Raw genomic sequence first — 19,120 nt, 5'->3', positions numbered from 1 at the left:
TGAACAAAGCATATTGTAACATCATGCTGAAGGGAAAATAATAGGGGTACTCAGACTTTACCAATTGCTGCACAGTCAACGCAGCATCCTCAGCTTTTCTAAATCTGCTGCTCTGCCTCACCCATGGTTTATGTTTGGTCTGTAACTCCTCAGAGTCTACAAGTAAATTAAATTCCAATATGCAGCCACTCACATAAAATGAGAAAAGTTGATAGCACCCCGAGAGGCCAACTCTCATAGAAGAAGTCAGAGAGAGGAAGTTCACGCTAAGTAACATCCATCCTAACTGTGCAGCACCTCTAACTTGCAGCAGCCCAGAGGAGGACGGCACAAAAAGTTGGATGTGCTTCAGCAGGGGTGAGAGAGCCCAAGGGCCAAAGGAGAAAAATCACTCCACTGCAAAAATGACTGGCATTACTGCACGGATGCTTCATTTATGTCTTCTGGGAAAATTCACCACTGAAGCTCTCATATTTCTGTCTCCTATAATGAGGAGGAGTAGAGAGCAAAGAAGGGTGAAAGGAAGATAAAATGCCTAAATCTGCCCAAATTACCCATTAATTCTTCCTGAAAGAAATAGAAGCAGAAACTAAAAGCCAAAGAGCGCTTTTTTTGATTGAGGCAGGAATGGAAGGGCACCAGCCTCATTTGAACTAAGAGTCCAAAAGGGCAAAAGGAAAGACATAACATCTTACACATCTCTAATCTTCTTACCAATCACATGGAAAGATTTAGCTATAGCTGCTATGACAGAGACAAACATGAGTCTTCACTTCATAGCTGAAGACAAAAGGAAGGATAGATTCTCAGAGTCACTCCGACTCACGTCATTGCCATCCTAAGCACAAAGGAAAGTCCTTATCTGTCAGATATTTCCCAAAAACTGTCATGGGAAGTATGTTCAGATTACCAGGGTTTCACCAAGAGCGCAGAGACTTCCATTACATGCATTTGGTCCTCATGAGTTAAAAGTGGGGATTCTGATATGTAATATGTAAGACATGACATTGATGGATATGTATATATATTTATATATTATGTACATACTGAATTAGAGCTTGAATAAGTAATATTTAATGCTTTACTTTACCTTTGATTATTTTTAGTGCTTTTATAACATCTTTGGATATGAGTAAAGGTACAGAATTGTGAATAATCTGTCTTTAAAATATTTAAAAATTACCCACATCACTCCTAATTTTATATTAAAATATTAACATTACATTGACTGTCTCTTTTTGCATATAGCCACAGTAATTTTATGAAGTGTTTTATTTACTTATTTTATTTACTTATTTGACTTATTTTTTTATTTATTTATTTATTTATTTATTTATTTATTTATTTTGTAGTTTGTTTTCCATTTGAGGTGGGTGTCTCACTATGCAGCCCAGGGTGTTCTCAAACTCAAAGCGATTCTCTTGCCTCTGCCTCCCAAGTGCTGAGATTATAGGCATGAGCCATTCTGCCCAGGATTTAAAAAAGCATTTTTAAAAATCTGTGTGTGTGTTATATGTATGGTGTGTGTGTTTGTGTGTGTGAGTGTGAGTGTGCATGTGGAGGTCAGAGAACAACCTCGGGTGTCAATCCTTGTCTTCCTCTTGTTTGTGACAGGGACTCCTATATGCTGCTATGTACACTTAGATAGCTGGTTCACCATCTTCCAGGTAGGGATTATACTCTCTCTGTCTTCCATCTCACCACAAGAACATTGGGATTCGATGCATGCTACCCTGTTCAGCTTTATGTAAATTCTGGGGATCCAAACTCAGGTCCTCATGCTTGCACATAAAAAGCATTGTTATTTCTATATTTTATATTCATTTAGCAGGTACTATGACTACTTGCTGAGAAATTTAATATGAGTTAGATAATCCTAATTTTTTGAATTATGCATTCCCGTGAGAAGAATTTGGAAAGTCTCAATTGGAGGTACCCCATGCTACGAACCTCTAACACAGTATTTTCCCCACTGAATACAGGCCGTATGAATTATATATGTAAATTTCCATGCATTCATCTGAGATTATAAGCTAAAGAAGTGAGCCAGAATGTTTCCTTAGCAAAACAACAAATATGAAGAATTAAATCTTTAAGCACAATGCAAGGTAACTGTATTCTAATATAATGCTAAATTACAGCTTATTACCCTGGCTCAACAGAGAGTGCTCAGCTTCTTCTGCGTGTTCCCAGAGCTCAGGTAACCACAATGTGCTAAATCACTACAATGAATAAGAGTATTCTGGCTTAGCACAATGTGGGAATCAAAGCTCCAATTGTGATTCAAAATTCCTTTATGTAGTATCAACACACAGGTACTGTACTTTTCAGCTAGTACAGGCTCATGCAGAGTCGAGGCACTTACTTCATATCCAATGTAATGTGAATACTGGGTGCATAGTATTATTTAAATTCAGACTATTATAAAATGCTCATTATTACAGTCAAAAGTTGTTAATTCTGCCTGTGGTATGAGGAGCTATGCCAAGTGCATTACATAAGCAGTGTTAGTCCATACACTCCTCCCACTTATCCTTATTTCACAGATAAGAAAACTGGGAAGGGAAGATTATTTCAATGAGGATCACATACTATGTGGTGGAGCCTTGGACCCAAATCTAGACCTCTTTATTTCTGAAATTCACACACATAAGTATGTCTCACCCTGCACTCCATAATAATTACTAATAGGAGTGGTAACCACTAACATTAAAGAAATTCCTTTTTTTTTATCATCTTCATGATAGTATTTGGTTGGTCAAGTTTATTTCTCACTTTTATGACACATTTACTACTTTGCTGTATAACCCTCTTCTAAGTTATTTCTCTCTACACTCTTTTCTGTAAAGGAGGAATAGCAGTAATAACAGCCAGTTTTCTAAAGTAGTCGTACCATATTACATCACTGCATTGAAAAAGTATTCTAGTTTCTCTGACTCAATTTTAAAATGGGCCATGGAACTGAAGAAAAAGTTTTCAAAATAAGAAATACAAAGACCAGACGTGGTGGTACATGCCTTTAATCCCAGCACTTGAGAGGCAGAGACAGACAGCTCTCTGTGAGACTGAGGTCAATCTGGGCTACATACCAAGGGCCAGCAGTCAGGGCTACAGGGAGACCCTGTCTCAAAAAAAAAGGAAAAAAAAAGATACAAATGGCAATGAGGCAGACCTCAATCTTAAATGAATGGAAAATAAACATTTTAAAAAGTCTTCAACATCCTTACCTGTCAGAAAAAAAAATGAAGGCTGAAACTATTTTAAGATGCCATCTTATCCCAGTCAGAATAGCCAGGATCAAAAATGCTGACATGGATGTACAATGTTGGTACATACACTGTGGAAATTAGTTTGGAGGTTTCTCAAAAATCTAGAACTAGAGCCACCCTATAACCCTATATATCACTCCTGGGCATATACCCAAAGAACTTGAGATCCTATTACAGAGATATAAGTACATCCATGATCATTGTGGCTCAATTCACAATAGCTAAGAAATGGAGTCAACCAAGATATCTAACAACTGATGAATGGGTAAGAAAAATGTGGTACACCTACATAATAGAGTACTACTCAACTGTAATGAAAAATGAGATAATGATATTTTCAGGTTAATGGATGGAATTTATACTGAGCAAGGTCACCTAGGTACAAAGACAAATTTCCCACTTTTGGTTTTGTTCTCTCTCCTATGTGAAACCTAGCTTAGAATCTTTGTTTTGTATTCTTAACCTGGAATACACATGGAAACCAGGAAAGCAGAAACAAGCCCCTGGGGGGGTTGACACCTTAAGGAATGTATGGGGTGAGGGAGTCTGATACACAGGAAAAATGAAAGAAGAGAGGGAGACCACTGGAGGGGATGTGAAATGGGAACATGAGGTACTGGCTTCTCCAAAATGAAAGTGCATGAAAGAGCTATATAGAAAGCTACGATCTCCCGACCCAAGAAACAATTTCAATTAGAGAGGACAGTTGAACAAAGGTGACATGAAAAGAGAGAGGATAAATAAATACTAGGGGCTAAAGGTTTAAATGGGGATGGGGATTAGAGAGAGGAGAAAGTAGGGGCTGGGTTAACAAAAACTAAGAATGCAAGAAGAAGCCTTATAGAAATTCATCGAGTTGTAAGCTAATTCTCTCTCTCTCTCTCTCTCTCTCTCTCTCTCTCTCTCTCTCCACACACACACTCTATACATACAAAGAGAGAGAGAGAGAGAGAGAGAGAGAGAGAGAGAGAGAGAGAGAGAGAGAGAGAGAGAGAGAGAGAGAGAGAGAGAGAGAGAGAGAGAGAGAGAGAGAGAGAGAGAGAGATTGAAGTACTCTGCATAGGTAGACAGTGCTGCTCCAAGAAGACATAAGTTATTAAAAGAAAATCTCGGTGCCAGGCAAAGAATATGTCACAGACATGTAAAAGAACACAGGATACCAACATTGCTCTTGGTTGCCCACTACAGGTGGTAAGACCCAGTTTCTGAAGACACCACTCACTTTGGATGCAGAACATATAAAAATCTACCTTGAACGGACCAGGAAACTCTCTCCCTGCTAGCTAGCTTACATAGTGCCAGAAAATGCTATCCAGTTAGCTGGGGGAGAAAAGACATCACTGGTCTTTGAACCTGCATACTACAGTACAATCCGCCTGGCAAGATGTACCCACTAGTGCAATCACGGCATCATGGTTAAGGGGGTAACCAACTGCTTTCTAATTGCATATGAGACCTGTTCTAAGAGAGGGCTTCCATGCCTTCCTGAAAACCTGGCCCTAGGGGGGAACCTTCTGTGATTCTTTTGCTAAATGGTCATACTGTCAAACTGCAGTATAAATATTTATGTTTCTTCCTACAGGTTTGTGCTTCTCTCATTTTCAAACAGAGAAGTTTCCTTTTGCAGGTGGTAGTGGTTGATGTAGACACCCATAACTGATCAAACTGCTGAGTTTAATTAACACTGCATGCTCAGTTGTGGACAGGTCGTCTATATCAATGTCCCACAATCCAAGGCTCAAGAAACTTCATGGATGAGGAGGCAGAAAGAATGTAAAATCTAGCTGATGGGGAGGAGTGCTGGGCATGACATGACTGTTGCCCACATCATCTCATAGAGGTTGTGGCTACCTGCATAAGACCAAGCTGGTCAAAATTCCAGTATTGATGGGGGAGGGGCCCCCAAGGCCTCATCTCAATTGGGGGAGCTATTGGTAGTAGATGGGAAGGAGAGTCCCTTTTGAGGGAAGGAGAGTCGCTCTCCTTCAGGGGTGTGTCTGCGAGTAGGTTGCCCATGTCCTAGTGAATGACCACTTGCACGCACTTATGGGCAGGTTATAAATAAATATTTGAAAAAGAGAACATGTCAGGTATGATACTGCACTGTAATCCCAGCACTAGGAAGGCAGAGGCAGGAGAATCTCTGTGAGTTTGAGACCAGTCTAGTCTACAAAGTAAGTTCTAGGCCAACATAGGCTACAGGGAGACCCTGTCTCAAAAATTAAGGAGGGGGACACAAAGTTAGGAGGAAGATGGAGTGGGAAGCCATTGGGGGGAGTTGGAGGGAGGTAGTAACGGACAAAGATGATTAATACACATTATCTAAATGTGAAAATTTCACAGAATAGAAATTATTTAAAAAGAGAATTCTAGTTGTATCATTGTATTCAACAGCATTAAATGTTTTTAGTTTATTTTAGATATCCAATGGTGTGTACCCATGTACTCTCTGTCTTCCTCAAAATATTGTCTTCCCTTTAATTTGATGGAACAGTATCCTTGGTCTTTATCTCTCTGGTCATTTCTTCTTTAATGGGTTTACAGGTTTATTTACCTCTTTCAACTTTCAAAAGTGAATTTTCCTTAAGGCTTTTTTCTAGACAGTCTCCTCAGAGTCTTACCTATAATCTGATGACTACCCATGTGACATGTGACTCACACATTTACATTTCCAACTCAATCTCTCTTCCAAGTCCTTGACATATAGTCTATTTGATTTCTCCTCTTGTATTTCTCAAAGTTATCACAAAACCAAACGACCAAGACTAAACTTAGCATCTCCCACCCATCCCTCGAGATAGCCCCAAAGCTGGTGGTACCAATTAGAAGTCAACTCATATGGCATCCATTAGAAAGAACAGCTGTGATTTCTGCCTCAGAAATATCTCTTAAGTCTGAGCATTTGTCCATCATCACCAAGTCCTTGTTTTACTATCTCTCATCTGGAAGTCTGCAATAGTGTCCCAGCTAATCTATATACTAATGTGCCCTAGGATTTTGCTCAATCTTTTCTTGATACTGCTCACCATAATGATCTTTTGGAAATACTAATGGGGTTATAGCAAAACTCTCTTGAAGATCCATCACATTCCCAGTTTATAAAAAAGACCACAATAAGAAACAATAGCCAGGCTCAGTGGAACATGTGTCTAATCCCAGCACTCAGGAGGCTAAGGCAGAGAAGGATCACAACCCCAGGACCAGTCTGGTACATTTGTTGAGACCCTGTCTCAAACAAAATTATTTGTATATATACATAATTCAAAAGCCTAATAGGAAAAGCTATTTGGAATCATAAATAAATTACTGCATATTGAAAATGTATCTTTCAGAGAAGTATTAAAAATTTAAAATAAAATTATAGCAATTAAGAAATATTGATACAGCATAAATACAACAAATATCACTGAAAAGGAAATCATCAAATATTTCATAGTCCCTGTTGATGATCCTTATTTTAAATAATAGTCAATATAACCAAATTCAAAATCAACAAAGTGATTAGCGTTCCCTTGGAGTTTGCTATAATAGGATATAACCTTAATGAGGAAGCAAATCAAATGAGAATTAAAGAAATAATTGTTCAAATTTGCTGGAACCATGTGGAGGGCGTGAGTAAGGGTAGAAGAAAGAAGCAAAAGAAACCACTGGGTAAGGCCATAGAAGAGTTGGTGGGCATCTTATCCCTCATTCTTTCACTAATTAATAATAAAAGTCTGAAAGAGCTGGAACAATTTTCAGTGGCTACCATGTCAATTGCTACCTTGATTGTCAGCCTTTCCAATTGATACCCTATGCTCAGAAAGGTTCTGGGGCATTTGAAAGTCATCAGTGGTACTTCTCTTGGTAGAGGACTTTGCATGTGAACTGAGTATTGCCAGCTCTGGACTAGTCAGTCACCAAGTTCCCATCCATGTGTTAATGGAGTCCAACATTTGAAGTGCAAAAGTATGTGCTTTTGTGTCTAGGACATACACTGTGCAATGTAGTTTAAGAAACATCTGTTGAGGTCTTAACATTTTGGCCACCTCATTCAGCAATGGAAATACAAAGTCAGTCCATAGAAGACATTTACCTTTTCAAAGCTTTTAAGACTAGAGGATGGCTTAATTGAGGTGTGCTTTTTAATTAAAAATAATATCAATATAATACATTATTATCATCTCATCTAATTCCAAATATCAAATCAGAAAATATGTGTTATGCTTTAGACTGTGACTGAAGTTAGTCATGTTTTCATTTAAAAATGCTTCATTAAGTGTGTCTTTCTAGAGGATTATTTTAAAAATATATTATTTACATCCTCCAACACTGACATTCAAATGTCTTTGGAATGCTTTCTTTCAAAAAGCCATGAATGATAAATCAAAACACAACAGATCATTCAAAAATTACACTTTAATAGTACTCTGTAATGTTCCATATCCAGCATTTATTTCTTCATAAATTCTGGTCAGCCTGTTTCTCTCCGTAACCAAAAGCAAACAGTTCATTCTCTGCTTTCAGAATGTGAGGACTGGCTCTCTATGGTTGGAATAACCATCCCACTCCATCCTCCCACTCACACCATTAGCAGCCTTAGGCGACTCTAGTCCAGGTCTTTTGAATTTACTCATTCATTCATAGACACAGCTTCCAAAACCTGGGCACCTGTTATATGTGCTCATGTGAGGGATGAGCACTCTCAGTGGAGTATTCCACACTGAGATGAGCGTGCTGAGTGAAAATGTTATGAAAATACATGCACAGAAGGCAAGTTCTGAAACCAGTCTGCGAAGTTTGTGAAAATGTTACAGATGAGGTGTCGTTTGGTCTAATTTTAAAAGCCTGGTTTAAAAAAATAGATTAAAAAGGAAATGTCTGATCAAAAGTGATGCTCAAGTGGACTGACCAAGTATTAAAGGAGAAACGGGAAGTCTGAGTAATCAAGAAAAAGGATGCAGTGAAACATGGGACAACGTGAACAGGATACAGGTCCTCAAAAGTTTCAACTTCTAGAAAAAAAGGAAAGTCAATGGAAGAGATGCTACCTACAAAGGAGAAAACATTGCATTCAGAAAAAAGTCAGGAAAGTTATGATAGGCAGCAGTAAGTTCAAAGTTCCTACCAGACATTCAGATAGAAATACCTAATAGGTGATGCAAGTTCAGAATTTAGCAGTAAATTTTAAATGTATTACTTACAGATTTGGGGATCTTTGGTGTGAAAGCGCGACTAAAGTCACTTAAGACTATGTATAAAAGAAAAGACTCGAATTTTGAGAGCAGAGCCTCTGAGTTGGCCAATATTTGAAACTCAAGAAAGGGGAAAATAGAGACACTTAAAAGAAATTGAAGGCAAATTGGGAGGAAATGGAATTACAGAAGGCAGGACAAGAGGAAGTTCTAAGAGACTTAGAAACTCAGTGGTTAAGTGTGCTTACTCATCTGGCAGAGGACCTGGGTTCAGTTCCAAACAACCACATGGCAGCTCATGACTGCCTGGAACACCAGTTTCATGGAATCTGAAACCCTTTTCTGGCCTCGACAGGTCCCTGCATGCAGGTGATGCACATAAACTTATCTAGGCACAAACACATATGCATAAAACAATAAACAAATATATTTAAAGAAAAAAATAAGAGGAAGCTTCACAACGACCATCTGCATCTATTTTAATAATTACTCACCTTGTTGCTGAATATTATTTTATCAAAGTACTATGTTATACTTATAATGGTGTTATTTTACCAAGCAAAGCATCTGCTAACTGTGGTCTGGGATTGGAGAACTTTATTGGGTTTCATTTTATGTGTACAGGGTTTCCAGACACTGCCACTATGCTACCTTTAAGGAAGGCAAGTACTAGCTAATGGACAGATTATTAACCAGAGACGCATTTCGGTGGTGACTAGTACAACTGTGACCACCAGATCTCCAAACACTACAGAATTTCTTTCTAATGCCTATGTCTAAACAATTCTCAGACCATAGTGTCTTTTCCAGAATAGCATCAAGATTTTACCCTAGTTTGCTCTATCAAGAGGCTATATTTGGCCTGGGATATATAAAAATCTATAAATTGAAATAGCAATCATCTTTATAAGAACATCTTACTGTATTTCATTTTTAAATAATATTTTCATAAAAATGGTGGTGATGTTCAAGTAGAACACAGAGTAGATGCTATTTATAACCATTGCTTTTACCAAAATTTTAATATGCAATATAAAAGAGATTGTTCATTTCAATATCACTGTATTTCAAATACCAGGATGCAAGATATATCCATTTTTTTCCAGATAAGAAAGGTTTGGAAAAAGGACTTAAGCTCCAATATATTAGGGTACAGAGACAACCAAGAAAGATAAATCTGCTAAAGCCTGCGAAATATAAAAAGGAAAAGTCATTTGGTTACTTTACTTTTGTTCTCAGTTGTTTCTACCTTGACACTAAGTAATCTTTCTGACCTTAGTAGACCTCTAAATGTGGACATATGCTACCCCATATTTAGAAAAACCTGGTATATTGACTTATATATACTATGGATGCTAAAACTATAACCTAATTTTTCTAAAATAGAAAGTTCAAAACTGAAAACAAAGCAAATAACCTCAGTGTTAAAGAGTTTCTCATTTCATTTGTTTAAATGACAGGGTCTAGAGAGATGGCTCGGTGGTTAAAGCACTTGCTATTCTTGCAGAGGACACAGGTTTTAGTCCCAGGACTCACAACCACCTGTAACTTTAGCTCCAGAGAATCTGACACCCTCTTCTGTATCCCATAGTCACCTGCACACATATGGTGCATACTTATAGTAAAGCCCACTCAGACATACAGGCAAAACAAACACTAAATCTTTTAAAAAAAAAAAGCAAAAAATAAAAGCAGTCACAGACCCACAATGATCGTGCACCAATAACTTGTAACTTTAAGGTGACTTTGTTTTTTTTTGATACAACTTTAAAATGACTTGGTTTTCTTTCAGATTAAGACTACTCTTCAAATATCAATGAATTATGCGTCAACTATAGTAATATAAGTTGAGCAGTAATAAAATGAACTAGGTAAAGAATAGCTAGTGCAAGAAAATTCCATCAGTGACTGCTACTATACTGGGGTTTATCCATATTAAGTATGACAGCCCATTAAAAGAAATTAAATAGCATAAAGTATTGACATGACAGTACAGACACTTTAACTGATTTTCATTACACATTCCTTCTCTACATAAACACAATAACATCTTCCAGACAAGTTACTTAATGATGAGTGATAAAAAAGTACTAAACAATGTATAAACGAATAGAGTATTGTCTCCTATATTTTTAAAGAGGTCTGTTTCATCCATTATGCTCCTTTAAAAGAGCTAATAGTCTAATTAACTGAATTAACAACTTACAAATTATGTAAACTTCTTCTCTATAATATTACATTATTTCTACTTAAACTTCAAAGGAATTATCAAAATATTACATTCTAACATCTACTTAAATGAATTTATGTACTAAAGATATGTTCTCTAAACTGTATGCTATACTTTTACAAGGCTCAAAAGAGAATTTTCATAGAGTCCTGTATGCAATCAATGACTATAATATATGAAAAATGATTGAAAATTTAAATTCATATTTCCCTTAAAAATAGCCTCCGCTGAGACTCTGAAAGATACACCCTCACTCAGCTAAAATATTTACCAAGTGGTTCTCAAGATTCCATACCACAGGCTTGTGTTACTCACTGATCTAATACGTTGTAAGACTTTCAATTGCTTGGTTTTCAGTATTTTGAAAAGACTAATTTGGGAGAGAAGAAGCAAAACCTATAAAGAGGAAAAGATACTGTAGTTTATTATCTAGGTTGAGACTTAAAATTGACAGTACAAAACACTATCCATAGCAGGAAATCAGTATAAAAATAAAGGCAAATCAATGCATAAGTCACTCTCCTTTTAAACAATTCTAGTTTTTCTTTAAATAACCATACATATACAGGAAGTTTTCACAAAATAGCAACAGAAATTGGAAAACATCAAGCCAATTCTTCAATATATTCCTGCTTTTTCTTGTCTAGTTTGACCTAAGTCCAAAGAAATGTGCATAAGCCTAATATAAGAGTGTGAGACTATACCTGCCAAAAACCTAAGGTATTTAGTATAAAATCTTAAAAAAACCTTAAACACACATATTACATCATCCAATGGTAAGCTGACACAAAACGTAAACTACTGCTTGACAAGCAGCCCCTTACTCAGGTAATGATAAAATGAAGAACTTATTAAACTCATTGCCACAGAAGTCGTCACCATTGCTTTTTAGGGGAAAAACATAAGGAAACTGCCCTAAACTGATGTCTCATTTTGAATTAGGGTTGCCTTGTTGCAATTTCCAACTTTACTACTTTCCCTCATTACTTTTTGTGGAATAAATATTTGTGAGCAATTTGATGAGCAAGAAAAACATAAAGAAGGGAAAAGAATAATTTCAGATCAGGCCCTGCAATCACTTAACCTTTTAGATCTTAGCTAGATTCTCACCTTGGCATAGGGGTAAACTTCACCACAGTAACTGGCTCTTTTAGACTACAGATGGAACCAACTCCTAAGACATCACCTCCAAAAGTCCAATATCACCTTCAAAGGCCACTGGAAACCCTGTTACTAGGGGTCATGTATAGTTCTAAAGAGTAAAAAGAATATTATATTATATTAAAATTCAAGTTTAAAGGTGCCTCCACCTCACCATGTTAAAGCACCATGAGTAAAAAGGGCAGACGGACAAGTTCCACTGCATACACCAAGAAACTGATGCCTGAATGGGCCAACTTGCTAATGTTCATACCTATTCAAAATGACGGCATTAGGAGCAAAACCTACTTGAGTGCTCTGTCCAGCAATCCAGTGGCCACCCTTTATGACCATGGAAATGTTTAAATGCTAGGAACTAAGCCATCAATAAACTATAAGAAGAAAACTCTCTCTTTATTCTACCCAAACAGCCCAATGTCTGTCCCAATTTTAAACCATGAAATTTGAACACCTCATCTTATTTTTTAATTAAACATCACATATTATATTAGAAGTATCCCCCCTGATTAATAACATTCAGAACTTTGTCACTGAAAAGAATAGTAGGAAAATGCTACTGTATTAGGAGACCTGTGAGCAAAAGAACAAGTATGTCAAGAAGAGCTCTAGTTAGAGATATACATATGGTTAGAAGCAGAGAGTCCAAAGGAAGTGCTCAGAAAAGCTTGGATGATACCACCAGCCAAACTAATTTTCCTGCTGCTTTGAAGATTTGCTCCCTGGATCCTCAGATCAAATGCCATTAGCGAAGGGCCAGGAAGTTCTGGATACTTAAGTAATATTAGAAAACTAATAAATACTGACAGATTGGACTGCTCATCAAAAGGCAAGCACAGGACAGAAAAGAATTTGTAAGCATCTAGCAAAATCTCTGATACATAGAAAATAATAAATATGGGCTTTCTATGCCAATAGATGAACAAGAGAAACCATAATACCCACACTTTGATGCACTTATTTTATTTTTTTTTTTTTTTTTTTTTTTTCTAAAGTAAAGACTAGAAATCAGTGTATAAGAGTTCAGGGTTCTGTTAGTCTAAAGTTGCCAAGTGCCTTGGGGAAATTTTCTTCAACTCTCAAGAATAACTCTAGACTATACAAACTCAAATTACAGGATCAAATGTTAAAAGTTGTTTTAAAAATAGAATAAAGTCCATGAAGATAAATGAAATTCAACACAATGGCACTTTTAATCCACGCAAAGAAGCTCATCCATATGCTTCTTGGAGACGTGGGAGAACAAAGTGAGTTCAGGAATTTAGATTTGATATCTTTCTAGGAGGCTCTTGGACTGGTTTACACAAATCATCTTCCCTATTGAACAAGTTGAACAAATAACCTTCTGAAAAGGTTATGTTTCTGTGCTGGACAGCTTTAGTGTCAACTTGACACACCTGGGTTGAGGGAGCCTCAATTGGGGAATTTCCTTTATTGGACTGGCCTGTGGCCATGTCCATGAGGCACATTCTTGATTGTTGAGTAATGTGGGTGGTGCCACCCCTGGGCAGGTGGACCTGTGTTGCATAAGAAAGCAGGCCAAGCAGGGGCCAGGAGAGCAAGCCAGTAAGCAGTGTTCCTCCATGGTCTGTGCTCCAGCTCCAGCCTCTAGGTTCCTGCCCTGAGTTCCTACCTTGGGCTCTTTGATAAACTGTGACCCCGGGAGATATAAGATAAAATAAACCCTTTCCTCCACAAGTTGGTAGTGGTCAGAGTGTTTTGTCACAGCAATGGAGAGACAAACTAGGACAGTTTCTATTACTCAAGTTGGTAGTACCACATGGTTCACACTAATCTCTACAGCATGCTTCTAATTTAATAATGTGAATATGTAAATGTTGGTACTTCAATAATTCTGATTAAAAAAGAATATGTGCAAGATTAATAGAAAATCACCATATATCAATAATTGGAAAATGTAAAGCAATGGTTTTGTATCTTACTCTCCATTATTTTTGACACTGTCTCATACCTTTTCTTTTCTTAACTTCCCTTTTTTAAATTTATTTTCCATGAGCATTTGGGGACTTAGTACTGGGCATGGACATGTGTTAGGGCAGGTTTGTGTTGAAAGTGAAAAAACTACAATATAGCTCAAGGTTAGACATTCCTAGGTTAACTCCATTTACTAATGGTGTGACGTGGCACTGATGCCAGTAAAATGGTGTGCTTTTTCTCCCTGTTTTTTTTTTGTTTGTTTTGTTGTTGTTTAACACAGCATCTTGAAACCATAGACACCTACTTGTGTCTTTATCCTCTCTCTCTTTCCTTAGAACATGCCTTTTTCCTTTTCTTTTCATTCATTCTATCTAATAAGACAGAAAATGCCCAGATATACAGTATGAAATTTTTTGCCAATGAAAATATGGTACCTGCATTCACAGTGGCTTTATGGCCATCCCCCTCTAATTTCCCCAATCTGTTTTCCATTCTTTTCCCAGTTGGTAACTGATGTTTCTCAAAATGAGCCTTTCTAATACATGTCAAACTACAACATGGCACTTGTCTAGACAGAGGAAAAGAAAGATAACTGAAGTAAGAGAAGTTATTCTTAGTCTCTACTCCACGAAGCAGACTCTGTTTATAAATGCTTGAAAAGTGAAGGCTACATTCCCTGGTAGAAGAGAGGGAAGCCTAAAGTTACTATTCTTTGTACATTCAATAACACCCCAGGCTGCAGGATTTGTACAAGATAGAGAAACCCATGAAATTCCAACTTAATTGTCTTGCCCACAATAAGTGGAAGAACCAGAACTAGAATCTAACGCTGTGTGGTTCCAAAACTAATGGCCTTTGTACTACACAATGATGCATTTGTTATCTTTGAACTGGAGACAATTCCTTTTCCCTCAATCCATAGGAATGTTCTGTTAACCAGTGTCAGTGAAGTCTCAACCCTCCTCCACTAAGAACAGTAGTTGATATTCTAAATCAGCTTCATCTTCTGTCCAACCATGTCTCTGAATTAGAAGACAAGAAACTCATGTAAAGAAAAGATAAATGAAGTAGAGGCCTCGTCCTGTTTGACAGGTTAGTGCTGAGGGAAATGATGACATGTAGTGTGAGAGGTTTGGATTTGAATCCTGGTTGGGCCATGTTTGTGAGTCAATTTAGGAGAGTCCTGGTGCCCTCACTGTAGGGTGAGGATTTGAGAATTGTGAGATTAGCAGGCTATGGGAACAGCCAGGCACAGGTATTATGGTGTCACTTATTTGACACCACATTAAGTAGTTGATTAGAGCAATGAAATAAATCCTGAATAAAGGTTGGCTATTTTCATTAACTATTTCAACTGGCTTTCAATTTGCACCCTCAAATCATCTCTTTAAATCTCTATTTCTGTTTGGTTTTTTTTTTTTTTTCTTTTTACTTGCTATTCTGGAACTCATTTCTCTCTGAAACTTTTATTTAAAGAAGGAATAAGATTTTATATCTAATGAGATCTTCTCTTATTTAGGTCCCAAATAATGCAGATTTCAGTCTATATAATATATTGGCCCACGATGTCTGGTGTCAGTTATTTGAAGCAGCATTCATAGAGGAAGTTATGTTTCAAAAAGTTTCTAAAACAGTCATGTACGTACACAGACAGACACACACACACACAGACACACACACACACACACACACAAACACAGACACACACACACACACACACAGACACACACACACACACACACACACACACAACACACTTCAACCAAAATTAAGAAAAGACCCCTCTTTATAAACAGTTGCATCAATCCTGAAATTTTTCAAGAGTCAACTACTTTATAATTATAAAGCAATATTACTAAAATGAGCAGATTTTACATAAAGTATTATCACGATAAAGTACTTCTAACTTCATGTAACATAATTCTGAAATCTTGAGGTGAAAGTACTTTGATTTTGTTTCTGTTTATTCCTATTTAATATTATCAAATCCAAATCCAAATTGTAAATTACAACCAAAGTCAACTACCTATGACGCTAGTTGGCAATGATCACAAAAGTGAAATGGAAGTCTAATTGCCCTGATATCAGAAATTTAGCTCTGTCAGTTCTTCGTGAATGTAATTCCTCTACATGATATGATGGCCCAAGTACTACACAGAAACTCTTTTCTTATTTAGCAAATGTTTCTTCCAAAGGCCTGTGTAAAACACTCTGCTTCCCAGTCATTTTTATTGACAAGTTTAGGAAAGGTTACCACTGATGCCTAGATGTCACCAAGTCCCCCATGCATACACCTCATCTGAATAGCTCCTAGGATCCCTAGTTTCTAAGACACAAAGTTTCTCTTAAGAAAAAGAAAGTGCAGCCCTGTTTCACTAACTGCAGACAATATGACATCCCTACATGTCAGCAAACCAGGATTCCAACACACTCACCACCACCCTCCCCCCACACACACACACAGCACAGCACAAAAGGCCAGGACATTAACAGAGGAGGCTGATTGATAAAAATGCACAAGTCCAGGATTACTGAGGGCTGTTGTATAACAACATTACAAACTGCAATAGTCTGTGAATCCATGCAATAAGGGAATAATATTTGCAAACCAATGGGAATCAGTCAGAGGGAAATCAGTGATAAGGATATGCTAGACATGAGCAGTTAGAGCTTCTTATTTCTGTTTGCACACATAAGCCTATATAGTCTTATCATTAGGTGGATAGCAGGTTTGGAATTCTGAGCTAAAACTCACTGACTCCCACTTAAGAGCTATCACTCACTATTCACCATGCTTCCAACAGTCAATGAAGAGCCCTGCTGACCATTACTTGCACCATTGTGTCTCCCTTTCCTCCCTGGACTCTGTCAGCAGCCCATATTTATCACTAGCTGCTGGAGGCCTCCGTCTACCTGCTGTCTGTAGCAAACACCAAAAGAAACAACAGCGAATCTGCAAAAGCTGACCAACAGAATAGTGTCCAGGACAGGTGGCAGGGGCTGCATCAGTGAGGACAGATGGACTGACAACTGGACAGACAGACAGCAGCACCATCAGACACCATCCATTACTTCCAGTCTCAGAAGAGGGGAAGCCTGCAGCACCAGGGATGTCATTCTTCCACTAGGGACAGGAAGCAGATTAAGAAGGGTTCTGCCTCCCTCAAGCTGGCAGGCTTAAAGTATTTGTTTTTTTGGATGCGAAGGAGCAGGGAATTCAGAAACCTGCTGTTCTCATAGAGCCAGGCCAGCTCTGGCCTTCTGAGTTAACAGTTTTTGGTTTTTGGTTTTTTTTTTTTTTTTCTTTCTGAGTCTGTAATGAAAGGGCAAGAATGACTGGATTTCTACTATTTTGCTGTGGACTGACACCCACATCCCTCTCTTAATATAGCCCTCCCCACTCTAGGTGGCAGTTGCTGTGCTTCAGGACCCACAGTCTGTGAATACAGTTCCTTCTATTCCTCTCATGTGAGGCACTGCTGCACTGAAGCAGAAACCTTCCCAGGCAGCATCTCCCCCTCAGAAGGCAATTCTAGAGAAAGGGAGAAAGGCCATGCTGGGTGTGCTTTGTGCCCTCATGTCACCCCCTGTTCCCGCTCTACACTTCCTTGCAACCAGCCCACTCCAGATGCAACAGGTTCCCTTTGGCTCTTCATGCCAATTGCTTCCCTGAAATACACCTTCTGGCTAAGCAGAAGAGAACTAGCCATCAGTACCAGTCAGGGTGTCTACACTGCCCCAGCCTAGAGATGAAAACTTTCCTGAATATATGAAGACTTCCCAGGGAAGATAGAGCTGAAATTCCCCTGAACTCCACACCAGGGATAAAATGAGGAGCAAGCCAAACCCAGCCTGGATGCCGGTAGCTTGCAAGCAGTTCTAAGGCAAGCAGTAGCCCAGTCAGACACTCCTGCATCACTAACTCAAGCTCTAACCTCTCCTCATCCCCAGGAAAATGAGGCATCTGGCAGAGATCCCCCTGAACCATCAATAGGCTCCAAAGACAGGAGGTGGACCCAAGTTGATTGCCTGACCACTTCTTTCAGGAACTGAGAAGGCCCCAGAGGTCTCTTGGAAATCAATAAAAAGGAACTGGTATTTTGTTGAAGCCACAGTCCCCATCAGCTTCTCCCATTATCAAAAACTTTGTATGGCCAGGGGCATTATCTGTGCGTAAGAAAATGTGTCTTCATACACTTATTCTGTGTAGAAGACTATGAATAAAAGGTTAAAGGGAAGTTGAGGAGGCAGGTTACCAAAGATGGCAACTGCCCAAAAAAAAAAAAAAAAAAAAGAAAAAAGAAACACCCAACCTTGCATTGTAAATGAATGATTACAAAAACGAACACTAAAAATAAGCATTTTTATTATATAAATACCAGCACCCTTCACTGGGGTAACTGAGACCTGCTAAACAACTCCAAAAATAAGAGGCGCTGGGTTAGCCTCAGCACCTCGGAACCTCTCAATCCACCACCACCCTTTTTGCGACTCATCCTCTGGCCCCTAACCTGCCCTAAGCCCAGGGCCCTTCCATTGGGTGGGATCAGCTTCTCTCAGCTCTGCCACCACCAGGGTGGCCCCCTGTCTACCCAGTCCTCCAGGGCACCCCAGTCTGAAGCCATCCCTCTGGGTTCCTGGCTCTGAGAGCTCCTCTCCTTCTTCAGACCCCTAACCTCTTCCCTGCTCAATCCCAGGGCCCCTGGTCCCAAGGCGGGCACCTCCTCCCGCACCCTACACCCTCGCCCGCCCCTCCCCCACCCCAGCCCAAAGGACCGGGTGAGTGAGTGGTGAATGGACGGATGGAGGCACCACCGAGGGATGCATGGCGCGCCTGGGGAGGTGGGGGAGGCTTACTTGAGCATGGCTTCTTCTTTTTCCTCCTCTTCCTTCTGCCGGTCCATCACTGCCATGATAATGTTCCTCTCCTCCTCGGTCAGGTGGCTCAGGTCGGGCAGCTCTGGCATCGGGGGAGGCACCGTGGGTGGGCGAGGACCGCGGGGCCCCACGGCCGAGGACATTGTCGTGGCCTGCCCGCCCCCTCCGCTTGCTGGCTCCGGCTCTCACCTTTCCGATGCACGCCCAGCAGCTGCGCCCCTGCTTTCCAACCTCACAGCGGAGCTCTCCCGGTGGCGGCGGCGGCGGCTGGAGGAGGAGCAGTGGCGGCGGCAGCAGCGGAGCCGGGGAGAGCGAGGACCCAGTCTCTCATGGTTGTTTGCCTCCAGCCGAGCTCGGATGCCGCCTTTGTTTTGGTCGCCCCGGCGAGGCTCGGGGCCGCCCGGCAGCCTCCTCAGCCCAGCCTCGGCCGGCGGGGGCGGGCTGCCGAGGAGCGGCGAGGGGGCGAGGGCTGG

General features: G+C 39.5%; 1 protein-coding gene across 34 annotated transcripts in view; it reads right to left on the bottom strand.

The window, feature by feature from the left end:
- Rims1 (regulating synaptic membrane exocytosis 1) overlaps positions 1–19,023 on the bottom strand; it is a 486,359-nt gene extending 467,336 nt beyond the window's left edge. For 7 of the 34 annotated variants that reach the window (XM_008856317.3, XM_029557780.1, XM_029557779.1 and 4 more), the window contains exon 1: positions 18,627–19,018. In XM_008856317.3, coding sequence (XP_008854539.1) covers positions 18,627–18,790 — 164 coding nt within the window. In that variant the 5' untranslated portion in view covers positions 18,791–19,018. Of the gene's footprint in view, positions 1–18,626 lie in introns of all 34 variants that reach the window. The other 27 variants (XM_008856301.3, XM_008856303.3, XM_008856299.3 and 24 more) reach the window with 7 other exon arrangements.
- Between the last annotated feature and the right edge of the window lie 97 nt (positions 19,024–19,120).

The sequence above is a fragment of the Nannospalax galili genome, unplaced genomic scaffold (assembly GCF_000622305.1).
Source record: "Nannospalax galili isolate Female #2095 unplaced genomic scaffold, S.galili_v1.0 scaffold206, whole genome shotgun sequence".
NCBI lineage: Eukaryota > Metazoa > Chordata > Mammalia > Rodentia > Spalacidae > Nannospalax > Nannospalax galili.
Note: the sequence above shows the minus strand (reverse complement) of the source record. Positions and strands in the feature narration are given on the sequence as shown.